Genomic DNA, 14,488 nt, shown 5'->3' with positions numbered 1-14,488 from the left:
TTCCTTGATCTAAGACCCATGAACAGGTCAGCGACACAGCTGGTGACGGAGTTTGTTCTCCTGGGATTCCCCGGCTGCTGGAAGATACAGATTTTCCTCTTCTCGCTGCTCTTGGTGGTTTACGTCTTGACCTTGCTGGGAAATGGCTTGATCATCTGTGCAGTGAGATGCGACGCACGACTGCACACCCCCATGTACTCGCTCCTGGGAAACTTTGCCTTCCTGGAGATCTGGTACATTTCCTCCACGGTTCCTAACATGCTGGCCAACATCCTCTCCAAGACCAAGGCCATCTCATTTTCTGCGTGCTTCCTCCAGTTCTATTTCTTCTTTTCACTGGGCACAACGGAATGCCTCTTCCTGGCAGTTATGGCTTATGATCGATACCTGGCCATCTGCCGCCCACTGCACTACCCTACCATCATGACTGGGAGGCTCTGTGGCATGCTGGTGTCTTGCTGCTGGCTCATTGGATTCCTTGGATACCCAGTCCCCATTTTCTTTATCTCCCAACTTCCCTTCTGTGGTCCTAACATCATTGACCACTTCCTGTGTGACATGGACCCACTGATGGCCCTGTCTTGTGCTCCCGCTCCCGTTACTGAAACTGTTTTTTATACACAGAGCTCCCTTGTACTCTTTTGCACTGTTTTGTACATTCTTTGTTCCTACGTCCTGTTGCTCAGAGCTGTTATTCGGGTACCTTCTGCAGATGGCCGGCGAAAGGCCTTTTCTACCTGTGGTTCTCATCTGCTTGTGGTGTCTGTTTTCTATGGAACAGTCATGGTCATGTATGTGAGTCCCACATACGGCATCCCAACTTTGACGCAGAAGATCCTCACGCTGGTATATTCGGTAATGACTCCTCTCTTTAATCCCTTGATCTATAGTCTTCGTAATAAGGACATGAAACTTGCCCTGAGAAATGTCCTGTTTGGAATGAGAGTTTGTCCAAAATCCTGAGCCAGTAATATGTGCCATACTTACAAATTCTATTGAATAACAAGGTGGAGATACATCTTTCCGTGGTCTTTGACTTCTCAGTCTGAGTAGTTAGTGGTCATATATTTTACAGGAAGTATGTCCAGATCAAATACATTTTTGGTATTGACTCCTCAAACTTTGCACTTGTCATTAACACCCAGTGAAGTCTTTATAAAGTTGTCCTTATTGTAATGAAAAAATGTCAATGCCATGCTGAGTCCCTGCTGCTGAGCTCCTCCATGAGTCGTCATCACAGATCTCCCTCCTTGCAGCACGACAGCAAGCCCAGCATCGTTCACCTGTAGGAGCGCTCCTGGTAGCCTTTGCCTGATGGGCATCAACAAGCAATATTCAGCATACAGTGTGGCCTTAAAATCTGTTTTGAATATTTTTATCTCAACTTTTTAGCTTACTTATGCAACTGTTATCACAAATTCAAGCAGTCAGAAGTGTATAAAAATGGTAGATGTTTCATCTTCACTACCATTTCCACCAATATTTCTCTCTTTTCCCTGGAGTCAATACGTCTAAATTCTTCTGTCTGGCATTCAATACTTCTCATAATATGGCACCACAAAACCCATTTTTTAACGATTTTATTTATTTATTTGAGAGGTAGAGTTACAGACAGTGAGAGGGAGAGGAGACAGAAAGAAAGGTCTTCCTTCCACTAGTTCAATCCCCAAATGGCCGGAGCTGCGCCGATCCAACCAGGAGCCAGGAGCTTCTTCCAGGTCTGCCACATGTGTGCAGGAGCCCAAGCACTTGGGCCATCCTCCACTGCTTTCCCAGGCCATAGCAGAGAGCTGGATTGGAAGAAGAGCAGCCAGGAATAGGAGGATCAACCACAGGAGGAGGATCAACCTACCACGCCACAGCAACAGCCCCTAAAATTTTTTATATCACTCCCCACAAGAATCCTCAGCTCTATTCAGGCCAGTATTTTTATTCTATGATCTTAGCTCATTTTCTGGGCTATATTATACAGAGAGAGAAGGAGAGACACAGAGAGAGAGAGAGACAGAGGTCTTTCATCTGCTGGTTCACTCCCCATTCAGCTGCAATGGACAGAGCTGTACCAATCCAAAGCCAGGAGCCAGGAGATTCTTCCAGGTCTCCCACACAGGTGCAGGTGTCCAAGCACTTGGGCCATCTCCTACTGCTTTCCCAGGCCATAGCAAAGAGCTGGATCAGAAGTAGAGCAGCCAGGACTTGAACAGGCGCATATATGGGATGCTGACACTGCAGGTGGCAGCTTTAACTCGCTATACTCAGCACTGGCCCCCAAACCTATAAATTTAAAGATAATGTATTTAAAAGCTAAGGTAGGTAGATGATAGATAGATAGATAGATAGATTATAGAACTTGACAACCACAAAGGGAATGGTTAAAGTGCAAACTTTGGAGTCATGCTTAATACATCTTCACTTGTCTTGCTATGTGATCCTGGTCAAGTTGCTTGAATGACATGAAATTCCATTATTTCATCTGTAAAATGGGGTAATAATAATGTATTAGAGTTCTTACATTCTTAGGAATCCATACTTGTAAAGCATTTAGAATTGTCCCTGGCAACTCAATACACAACAACTAAAAAAGTAATTTTAAGCCGGCGCCGCGGCTCACTAGGCTAATCCTCTGCCTTGCGGCGCCGGCACACCAGGTTCTAGTCCTGGTTGGGGCACCGATCCTGTCCCGGTTGCCCCTCTTCCAGGCCAGCTCTCTGCTGTGGCCAGGGAGTGCAGTGGAGGATGGCCCAAGTCCTTGGGCCCTGCACCCCATGGGAGACCAGGATAAGCACCTGGCTCCTGCCATCGGATCAGCGCGGTGCGCCGGCCGCAGCGCGCCTACCGCAGTGGCCATTGGAGGGTGAACCAACGGCAAAAGGAAGACCTTTCTCTCTGTCTCTCTCTCACTGTCCACTCTGCCTGTCAAAAATAAAAATTTTTAAAAAAAGTAATTTTAAACTCAATAAAACATTGTAATGCGGAGATGAGGCCTGCTGCAGCAGGGTGTCCACTCCAGTGTGTGAGGAAAGAATTATCTTGTTGATGCTTTGATTGAAGAGAGCTGATACATAACAGCAGAAATAGCCAGTACCTCAAAACATTGCAATGCTGCAATTAAGGCCCTTGAATAGGTTTTCAAACATGCACTTTGATGCTCTATAAGTTGGAGAAAAGATTTCCGAGTCACAGAAAAGCACATTTTTAATTATGAAAAGTACTGCTAAATTAAATGCCCCGAAGAGTGTTGGACAAATGGTGCAAGGATAGGTGGATATCCACAGGATTTACCAGTCACTGCGGGCACTTGGAGAGTGAACCAGTGGATGGCATTGCTGTCTCATGCCTTATTCTCTCCACATACATAAAATTCCAGAATATGCAAATTCTTAAATACAAAAAAAAAAGTAGATAAGTAGTTTACAAGGATTAAGGAACAAAGACATGAGGAATTGCTGCTAATAATTTCCTAGTTTCTTTGGGGAAGAGTGATTAAAAGTGTGCTGAGGGCCAGCACTGTGGCATAGCGGATAAAGCTGCCGCTGCAGTGCCAGCATCCCAAAAAGGGGCTGGTTCAAGTCTCAGCTGCTCCACTTCCAATCCAGCTCTCTGCTATGGCCTGGGAAAGCAGCAGAGGATGGTCCAAGTCCTTGGGCCTCTGCACCTACATGGGGGACCCAGAGGAGGCTCCTGGCTCCTGGCTTCAGATCGGCTCAGCTCTGCCCTATCTCCCTCTCTGCTATGCCTCTCTGTAACTCTGCCTTTCAAATAAAAATAAATAAATCTTTAAAAAATAAGTAAAAATAAAATAAAATGTTCTGGAGATAGATAGTATATGATTACTCCACAAACTACTGAATTTTGTACTTTAAAGGGTGAATTTTTCATCGGAGAAATGCAGATTAAAAACTGCAATGAGATATCACCTCAAACCTGGTAAGATGGCTAATATACATAAAATAAAAAGTAACAAGCCTTGATGAGAATGTGGAGAGGAGGGAAACTTTATACATTGTTGGTGAAAATATAAATTGGTTCAGCCACTTTCAAAAACAGATGTATGTTCCTCAAAAACAAAACCACTGATTGATCTAGCAATCCCACTCCTGGATACATAGCCAAAACAATTAAAATCCGTATATTGAATAGATACCTGCAGTCCCAAATTCATAACAGCCAAGACAAGGAAGCCACTCAAATACCTATTGATGGAGGAGTAGGTTTTTAATGTAGTATATACATACTATAGAATATTATCCAACCCTAAAAATGAAGGAAATTCTGCCATCTGCAGCACCAAAAAGAACATTATATATCATGAAATAAGCCAGACACAGGACAAGCACCACATATATAATGAATGTGAAGTAGTCAAGCTCACAGAGGCAGAGAGTGGAGTGGTGATTTCCTGCATTAAGGGGAAGGTAAACAAGGAAGTAGGTCAAAAGCAACAATATTTCTGTTATACAAGATGAATAAGTCCTAGAAATCCACTGTACGGCATAGTGCCTATGATTAATATTATACTGCACCTAAAATTCTGCTGAAAAGGTAAACCTTATGGCAAGTGTTCTTACCAAAAATCAGGAATAATGATGAGTGTGAGAGGAAGCTTTTGAAGGTGAGGGCTAGGTTCTGGCATACATTGTGGTGATGATTTATGGCTGCATCCATTTACTTATCTCTAAACACATCAAGTTGTATAATATTTGTACAACTTGTTATTCAGTTATATCTCAGTAAAGTGTTCTTTTTAATTTTTTTAAGGAATACAAATTTCATAAGTACAAATTTAGGAATACAGTGATTCTTCCCACCATATGTGCCCTCCCACCCACACTCTCACCCTTCTTCCTCCTCCCTCTCCCATTCCCAGTCCCATTCTCCATTAAGATTCATTTTCTATTAACTTTGTACAACTCTTCAGACCAACTCTATACTAAGTAAAGATTTCAACAATTTGCACACACACACACACACACAAAGATGAGAACTAATTTTACAGTTAACTCTCATAATACAACTCTTTGAGGACAGATGTCCTGCATGGGGAATTAGTGCCCAGTGTCTCCTGTTGTTAATTTTAACAATTAACACTCTTTTTTTAACTTTTATTTAACAAATATAAATTTCCAAAGTACAGTTTATGGATTACAATGGCTCCCCACCTCAATAACTTCCCTCCCACCCACAACCCTCCCATCTCCCGTTCCCTCTCCCATTCCATTCACATCAAGATTCATTTTCAATTCTCTTTATATACAGAAGATCAATTTAGTATAAATTAAGTAAAGATTTCAACAGAACAATTAACACTCTTATGTATGATGTCAGTGACCACCCGAGGCTCTTGACATGAGCTGCCTAAGCTGTGGAAGCCTTTTGAATCCACAAACTCCGGCAGCATTTAGACAAGACCATAACCAAAGTAGAAGTTCTCTCCTGCCTTTAGAGAAGTGAAATTTATTTTCTTCTTTTTCAAGATTTATTTTTTATTTATTTTAAAGACAGAGTTACAGAGAGAGGTAGATACAGAGAGAGGTCTTCCATCCACTGGTTCACTCCCCAAATGACTGCAATGGCCAGAGCTTCACTGATCTGAAGCCAGGAGTCAGGAGCTTCTTCAGGGTCTCCCATGCGGCTGCAGGGGCCCAAGCACTTGGGCCATCCTCCACTGCTTTCCCAGGCCATAGAAGTGAGCTGGATCAGAAGTGGAGCAACCGGGACTCAAACTGGCATTTGACTGAAGTGGCATTTCTTTTTTGGACAAATGATTCCCACTTTTTGACCTCCAGCCTCCTCCGTCTGCTCTTTCATGTCTGTGTAAAGGACAGACATTCTTATTCCATGCCTTAGTTTACCTCAAGTTGGGGGATCCTGTCGAGCTCTGCAGTTTTCCAAATACGCCACACGTTTACAATACTCCAGTCAGCAGACAAATCTGGAGGTGCAAAAACATTTACGGCATCTCCAGAGCAGAGGCTGAGACGTGACTGCTGTGGTAGTGCTCACAAGAGCAATATTTCAGTCATCCTGGAGTGGTTCTGGAACGGAACCACCATCTCTGAGGGCCCAGGGCTCTCTGGGCCAAAGTCAGAGGGCAGAGTCGACGATGCTGCACCTCTGTTCCCTTCCAAGTTAGGCACTCCCAAAGGACCTGCCGTGTCAAAAGAGTGCTCATCCGAGTGCTGCACCTGTGCAGACAAGAAGTTTAACAAGGAGGGGGGAGGGACTGCATAGTAGGAAATGGTCATCTCCACCCCGGTTTCTAGACTAGGACACTGGCACTTGATCCGTAAGTGGCATCCTACACCTTCCAGTAAAATTACTCCACGTATATTTTATAGCATTTCTAGCATCTTGTCATTGTAAATGTAACACATTTATTGTGGTTATAAGGGTGGCCTGATGAGTACTTTTAAAGCAAAGCTAAAATGCACAGCTGGCCTAAATAACTCCTGAGCAGACAAGATCAACTAGGCCTCAAAAACAGCCTTGCTGTTTTAAGTTTTTGCTGGTCTTAAACAGCCAGTGAAAGGGAAACTTAGCTTGGGTCCATTCTGATAAGAGGCTGTGTTAGAAGCACAACATAACCTCAGTCAATCCAGAGTAGCCAGCTTGTATATGATAGGATTGCATGCCTAGAAGCTTTTTGCTAAGGCAGTTTGTAACTGCAACCCATCACATACTCTCTATTTCGCTTCCACATTTTCTCAATAACTATTTGTCTTTGATGTTTTGTCCTTGGAATAGTAAATCTCTTTAGTGTTTGGGGCTTCCCAATTCATGAATTGCTTTTTATAAAACAATTGGATTTTTTTTTTCTTCTTTTATTTTAAAGACTGAGAGGGAAGAAAGGAGGGGGGAAAGAGAAAGAGAGAGAGATGCCACCCACTGGTTCACTCCATAAATGGCTGCAATAGCCAGAGCTAGGCTGATCTGTTGCCAGGAGCGAGGAGCTTCTTCTGGGTCTCCCACATGGGTGTGGGAGCCCAAACACTTGGACCATATTCCACTGCTTTTCCAGGCCATAAACAGGGAGTTGGATCGGAAATGGAGCAGCCAGGACTTGAACCAGCACCCATATGGGATGCTGGCACCACAGCACCAACCCTGTGTCTTTATTCTTATCACAGCCCACAGTGTGGCAGCAGGAGAGTAGGAACACGTCTGCTCATTTGCATCATCACCCCTTAGCACTGCATCTGGAACACAGAATCTGCTCAATAGACATCTGGTGATGGGTGAACGGATGGACCAGTGACAGGAGAGTGGATGAGGACACGTGGTGGAGAGGGCTGGGGCAGGCGGGTGACTGCTCCCTGGTGTCTGGGGACTGAGATGGTGCAGCCCTGAGCGGGAAGGCACATAGCATCTGGAAACTGAGGGCGGAAGCTTCCCATTTCTTCACAGGACATTGACCAGCTTTGCGGTACCCGACCTTGTCCTTCTGTTTCTCCAGGATAGTTGGAAGCATGAGTTCATGGCATGTCCTCAAGTCAGTGGATTCTTTAGAGCACGGGGGTTTCCCAAACCCATGTCCTTGTGCAAATCCACAAGCCTGTAAGTGGAATGCTAAGGGCAGGTCTGGCAAGGGTCAGAAAGCAGGAAAAGCTAGGGAGAGTGGAACATAGGCGTTTCTTAGGTGGTGACCAGCATACTGCTGGAAATGTGCATTGTAAAAGCCGTGCCAGTGAGGCCTCAGAGGCCCAACATCTTGTTGGGGACTGGAGTGAAAGCCGTCTTGCATGAAGATACTTCAAAAAATGGAAAGGTGGAATTAAAAGATAAATTTATTTTACAGCTGGCGCCGCGGCTCAATAGGCTAATCCTCCGCCTTGAGGCGCCGGAAACCCGGGTTCTAGTCCTGGTTGGGGCGCCGGATTCTGTCCCGGTTGCCCCTCTTCCGGGTCAGCTCTCTGCTGTGGCCTGGGAGTGCAGTGGAGGATGGCCCAAGTGCTTGGGCCCTGCACCCGCATGGGAGACCAGGAGAAGCACCTGGCTCCTGGCTTCGGATCAGCGCAATGCGCCAGCCGTAGCGTGCCGGCCGTAGCTCACCGGCCGTGGCAGCCATTGGAGGGTGAACCAACGGCAAAGGAAGACCTTTCTCTCTCTCTCTCTCTCTCTCTCACTGTCCACTCTGCCTGTCAAAAAACACAAAAAGATAAATTTATTTTAGTGCTACACATAAAATGTAGGTTCCCAGGGTGATCCACATGGAGTAAGTGGGGAAGAGAAACTTGATCAGGTATGAAGGGTGAGAGATTCAGGAGAAACTGAGTTAGGAGGGTTCCTATTCACACTGGACTCTACGAGGAAGGACTCTGAAGCCCAGTAAGGGTTGGTTATGAAGAGGGTCCAGAGATGCCCGAGTACAGTTTGCTCAGCACAAGGTCTTTGTCAGTAGGCAGCCATCAGTGGAGCCTGCACTTAGCTTCAGGCAGGAAAGGAAGAAGTCTGTGCTGCCTCCTGACGTAGAATCTCATTCTTGCAGCTCACTGTCCCCCAGACTCCTAGTGCAGAGTAACCCAAGTGTCTCTGGGTCAGATCGTGCCTGACATCAGAGTGACAGAGAGAGACACAGAAGATCCAGATGATTCCACACAGTTTATTGAACTGTCCACAGGCATTTCAGCTCAGCAAAGCTTGAAGAGGGTTGGGGAGTGCTGATGAGGACAGACGGTGCTGCCCAGGGTGGCGGGATGGGATCTGGGCTATCGTGGAGCTTGGCAGATGAGGGGTGGCACAGGAACTACACTGTCCCATCTAAGTGAACCGGAACTATTGGGAATACAGGAGAATCCTTCGGAGATTTGTAGGCACAAGCAATTACATAGGATTTATTTTTTGTTAACTTTCTATATGTGCAATTCCTGTAGTCCTTTGCATTTCTGGTCAGGATACAGTCTGTTAACGGTACCCGGCGTGAGCTCTGATGGCAATTTGTCCTGGAGCTTCTCAGGCAGCGCATTTTTGGGGTGTGAACACAAGTATCCACAGCATCGCTGAAAGTTATATTAAGAAAAGTGTTCTTGCCTTTGCAGTGTCCTGTGTAACTGTTTACTACCCGCATTGCACTGCCACATGCAATGCTCCTGGCCATCTTTATGTGCTGAATTGCAAACCACTGAGCTGGGGTTAAATTACGAGGGATGGCCTGGAATGACACAGCTGTTCCTAAGATCCCCAGCAACAGCAAGAGACATAGTTGGAAATTGTCCAGCTTTGAAGCCATGTTTCCTGTAAGAAGAGAGAGAAGTGACCATGCTGTCCTGGCCTAGTTATGACACAGTCTTTGTGGCTCACGCTGTAGGCCCCTCTGCTGTCACTCTGGGTCATATATCCAATTCCCTTCCCATTCCCAACGTGGACCAAGTCTCCTGGGCACTGATTCGCCTCTCCCCTCGCTCAGTTGCTGCCCTGTGGCTCCTCTCCTTGTCCCAGTAACTTACCCAGTCTCTGTGCAGAAGCTCCTGTGAGAACAGACCCAGCTGGTTGTCCTGAGGCTCGAGGGCAGCTGCTTCCCCCCACATGGGACTGTAAATATGGAGCAGCCTGGGGGTGGGGCTGGCAGAGCAAGCAGGTGTCTGCGTCTTGCCCATGCAGAAACCCACAGATTGGCTAATGTCCCACTTGTGCAATCCGTCTTTTTGTTTGTCAGTTGGCCCCCAACAGACATCCAAGGACAGCACTGTTCCTTCTGCTATAAGGAATTTAATTCCAAGTCACCCTGTGTAGGACAGAGTTTTGTCTGTTGGATCTGAACTCTGTAGATGAAAACTGTACATTGCCTGCAGAATGAACACAGCCTGTAACTGGGCAGAGTAGTGAAAGACCGAGCTCCTCGTGGCTGGCCAGGACTCAGAACAGAGGGAGCTGGGGCAGGCCGTGGGTGACAATGGAATTCACCTTCTGCTTCAATGTTGGTAACATCCTGCTTCCGCTCACACAAATGTTCTCCACCTCCTCACCATTCTGGCTGGAAACTCGAGCTATGAATTCGCTTGTGCTCAAAATTCTGCAGATAATAAATCATCTTTGAACACATCTTCAAGGTGATTTTTTCCTGTTCCACCTGCATTTCATTCACTTTGTCCTGCTTAAGTCTGGCCTCCAATATTGCTTCTATTTTCTGTAAAATCGCATGACTGGGAGCTTCCAGAGGAAAGTCATTCTGTAAAATCTGCCAGAGGAGAGACATGCGGAGTCAAGTGTGGGTCCACCCTGGGCTCGGTTCTCTGTGCTGTTTTCTACCAAGTCGTCAGTTTTGGGGTTGCTGTGCTCCTTCCTATTCAGTATCATTGTGTGATATTACAGAAAAATGAATCTAGATTTTCAAAAAAAACCGACCTTTATGGGTAGTGTGCTGTGTTCCTAGAGGTATGAAAGTCATGATGTGTAGCTGGAAACATGAAACCTATGTTATTTCTTGCTCCTCAGAGAAGCAGGGGGAAACAGTTATAGACATGTAATTTTATCTCAGTGTAATAGGGATAATACTACTGTGTGAATGTTTTTTAAAATACCCCCTTTTTTTAAAGATTTATTTTTACTTATTTTTAAGAAAGAATTACAGAGAGAGGTAGAGACAAAGAGAGGGCCCTCCATCCGCTGGTTCACTACCCAGATGGCCACAACGGCCGGAGCTGCACCGATCTGAAGCCAGGAGCCAAGAGCTTCCTCCAGGTCTCTCACACAGGAGCAGGGGTCCAAGGACTTGGGCCATCTTCCTCTGCTTTCCCACGCCATAGCAGAGAGCTGGATTGGAAGAGGAGCAGCCGGGACTAGAACCAGCATCCATATGGGATGCCGGTGCTTCAGGCCAGGGCTTTAACCCACTGTGCCACAGCGCTGACCCCCTGTGTGAATATTTTTTAAACAATTTTTACCAATTGGATAGATGTATCTTTATTTATTTATTTATTTTTATTTGAGAGGCTTGAGCTGGAGAAAGGGAGAGAGAGCGAGAGGGAGAAAGGGAGAGAGAGAGAGAGAGAGAGAGAATGCCTCTCAGGGTCTGCATTAGCAGGAAGATGAATTCAGAAGCCACAGCTGTGTATCAAACTCAGACACCCTGACATGGGACATGTGTGTGTTAACCAGCATCTTAAGCGCTAGGCCAAATGCCAGTCCAGTGTATGGACAAGGTTTTGTGAGCACCAAGGATAAAGGAACTTACTTGGGCTGGCTGGACAAGGAGAACTTCCAGAAGAAAGGTCCCCTTGAACTGGCCATCATAAAAGGTAGACAGGGTTTTCAGAGACTTTAAGGACTACGTGAGCTGTCCAGTGCAAGGGGATGGTGTGGGACATTGTATAGAGTGGGGAAGGACAGTGGGAGGTTGGAGGGTTGAGACTACGCACTAAGAGATGGTAAATCTTGGGTCCACCTTCTAGTTTAGGACACTGGAATTAGACCTTTGAATGGTATACATTTTTCCACACAATTTTCCAGCAGATTAATTGACATTTTACATTTTATATTGCTGTCATCTGCAAATGCAATATTTGACCACCAATATTTTAAGTAAATGTGGATACAACATTGACCTGGTCAGGATTCAACGTAGAGCTTACGGTGTTCTACAAGTTGTTGTTGTTTTGTTTTGTTTTGTTTTGTTTTGTTTTGTTTTGTTTTTCATGTACATTGTTTAGAAGTCATTTTTATAAGGGGTGAAGATGTGAAGATAAATTATACACAAAATATCCCCTCTGTGAACTTGATAGCTATACTCATGTGTCTATAATATGATGCAAAAACATATAATTCAGTCACAGGGGCTCAGAAAAATCAGTCCTGAGCAGCATTTATAGTGTCACCTATAATATGTGGTTTGGGTGTCAATTTAAGAAGCCCACATGAAATTGATATTCCTGTCTCATCTTACAAAATTGTGTGATGGTGACAGCCACACTGAGACTCCGTCACTGTAGCCCATCACTTAGAGCTGAGCAGTGGCCACCTCTGTGGCAGGGGACGCCAGCTCAGGAGTCTTCCCTGACTCCACTCCTCCCTCCTCACCCTCATCCTGTCCACTCAGTGAGGCCACCTGTCTGGATGCTGCAGGTATTTGTGTTTATGACCATCAGACTTGCTACAGTGGCCTAAGAAATGGCTCATCTCACACTTGCCCTATTCACAAGTGTAGTCTTCCTTTAAAATTCTGCTGAGCATGCCCCTAAGATTTTTTTTTTTCTCCATGTGCTTGCTTTCTCTGCATATTTTCATCTCACCTCTCATGCCTCCACGATTAGCACAAATGATCCAGTTTTACATTTAAGAACTTTGGGAGAAGACCTCTTAATATGAAACAGGAGCAAATATAAGCCTACTTTAATCAAAATACACGATACATTTGGGTAAAATGTAACTTTGGCATAATTTTCTTTTAACAGACAAAAGCTACACCTTGAAACACAAATGGCCAACAAACCCTTAAGAAAATTCTCGGTATTGCTAGTCATCAGAGAAATGCAAATGAAAATGATAATGATATATTATCTCACTCCACTTAGAATGGATATTATTTTTTTAAAAAGTGCTGGCAAGGTTATAGATAAAAGGAAATCCTAGTAGACTTGGTGGAAATTTAAACTAAGACAGCCACTATTGGGCCCCTGCACCCACGTGAGAGACCTGGAAGGGGCTCCCGGCTCCTGGCTTTGGATCGGCACAGCTTCAGCCATTACAGTCAATTGGGGAGTGAACCATTGGATGGAGGATCTCTCTCTCTCTCTCTCTCTCTCTCTCTCTCTCTCTTCCTCTCCTCGCTCTGTGTAACTCTGACTTTCAAAAAAATAAATAAATCTTTACAAAAAAAAAAAAAAAGAGCCACTAGGGAAAACAGTATGGAGGCTCTTAAAAAATCTAAAACTAGATCTACCATACGACCCAGCTATCCCACTTCTGGGAATATATCCAAAGGAAATGCAGTCAGCATACCAACATTCCCATGATTATTGCAGCACCATTTGCAATTGCAAAGATATGGAATCAACTCCACTGTCCATCAGTGGATGAATGGATAAAGAAAATATGGTAAACGTACCAAATGTGATATTACTCAGCCATAAAAAGAATGAAATTCTGGCATTTGTAACAAAGTAGAGGAAATTAGAGGTCATTATGCTAAGTAAAGTAAGCCAGATGTAGAAAAATACGTTATCTCTCATATGTATAAATCAGAAATATAAATATATATATATGTATGTATGGTAAAGAGTAGACGTCACATTATTTGGGATGAAGGTAGTGATGTTTCCTTCACTAAATTACACCACTGCAAAATAATACACCTTTTTTCCTATTTCGTAGTGTTTGTATATCTGCCCCTGCTTCCTTTGTGAAAAAAATAAAATGCCTTTACAAAAATGTAAGAAATTCCTACCATTTAATTTCAAAATATTTAGGTCCACTTTTAAAAATTTTATTTATTTATTTGAAAGCAGAGTGATGGGAGGGGGTGGAGAGAGGGAGAGAGAGATCTTTTAGCTGCTGATTCATTTTCTGCATGGCCCAACAACCAGGTCTGGGCCAGGTCAAAGCCAGGAGCCAGAAACTCCATCTGGGTCTCCCACATGGGCAGCAGGGGCCCGAGCACTTGAACCGTCATCCCCTGCCTTCCCAGGTGTATTAGCAGGAAGCTGAATAGGAAGTGGACCATCTGGAACTTGACTTATGCTCCAATATGGGATGCTGGTGTGGCAAGCACTGCTGCAACACTGGCCCCGTAGGTCCATTCTAACAAGAAGAGTATTGGTGAGAGGAAAATGAAGGAATTTGAAAAAGAAAAAAAAAAAGAAGAAAAAATCCTTTTGGGCTCTTTGTTGTTTTATTACCATGGTTTCCCTTGTAACCTAATGTAGCAGCGCATTTGAAGACCTCATTTGCACTTCCACTGAGAGGAATAGCTGAAATTATGTCCTAGAATTGTCATTTTTTTTGGTTTTGTTTTGTTTTTGACAGAGCGGACAGTGAGAGAGAGAGAGAGAGAGAAAGGTCTTCCTTTTCCATTGGTTCACCCTCCAAAATGGCCACTGTGGCCGGCGTGCTGCACTGATCCGAAGCCAGGAGCCAGGTGCTTCTCCTGGTCTCCCATGCGGGTGCAGGGCCCAAGCACTTGGGTCATCCTCCACTGCCTTCCCTGGCCACAGCAGAGAGCTGGCCTGGAAGTGGGGCAACCGGGACAGAATCCGGCGCCCTGACCGGAACTAGAACCCGGTGTGCCAGCCCTGCAGGTGGAGGATTAGCCTAGTGAGCCGCGGCGCTGGCCTAGAATTGTCATTTTTTAAAACCAATGAACATTGTAATATATTTTCTGAGGAAAAGACATCTGCATCTATGGTTAAAAACCACTATTTAGTACAATGGCCTCAGAATTGATCAACGCCTCCCTTAAACAGAGCCCATGTGCAAAAATAGGATGTGCAACACTCGCCATTTCTTAAGGCCCAGGGTACTTGGGCAATGTCTGCCTTGCACCTGCTGATAGGGAGAT

The 14,488-nt window shown here is 44.9% G+C and overlaps 2 protein-coding genes across 2 annotated transcripts; one reads left to right on the top strand and one right to left on the bottom strand.

Moving 5' to 3' along the window:
* On the top strand, window positions 1–963 carry LOC133769476 (olfactory receptor 11H4). Its single transcript, XM_062204686.1, has one exon. It carries the CDS (start codon window positions 19–21, stop codon window positions 961–963), a length of 945 nt encoding a protein of 314 aa, XP_062060670.1. The 5' UTR covers window positions 1–18.
* Window positions 964–8,743: 7,780 nt separating this feature from the next.
* LOC133769475 (ribonuclease 2B-like) lies at window positions 8,744–9,486 on the bottom strand. The gene is made up of 2 exons (XM_062204685.1): window positions 9,444–9,486; window positions 8,744–9,231 (listed from the first exon to the last, which is right to left on the bottom strand). The coding sequence occupies exon 2, from the start codon at window positions 9,224–9,226 to the stop codon at window positions 8,744–8,746; it is 483 nt and encodes a 160-aa protein (XP_062060669.1). The 5' UTR covers window positions 9,227–9,231; window positions 9,444–9,486.
* Window positions 9,487–14,488: the final 5,002 nt, after the last annotated feature.

Source organism: Lepus europaeus, chromosome 11, assembly GCF_033115175.1.
Source record: "Lepus europaeus isolate LE1 chromosome 11, mLepTim1.pri, whole genome shotgun sequence".
Taxonomy (NCBI): Eukaryota; Metazoa; Chordata; class Mammalia; order Lagomorpha; family Leporidae; genus Lepus; species Lepus europaeus.
This window is presented reverse-complemented; position numbering and strand designations above follow the sequence as displayed.

What these genes read in the sequence shown, in the direction of transcription:
- LOC133769476 (XM_062204686.1), top strand. Translation starts at nt 19, where the DNA reads ATGAACAGGTCAGCGACACAGCTGGTGACGGAGTTTGTTCTCCTGGGA.
- LOC133769475 (XM_062204685.1), bottom strand. Translation starts at nt 9,226, where the DNA reads ATGGCTTCAAAGCTGGACAATTTCCAACTATGTCTCTTGCTGTTGCTG.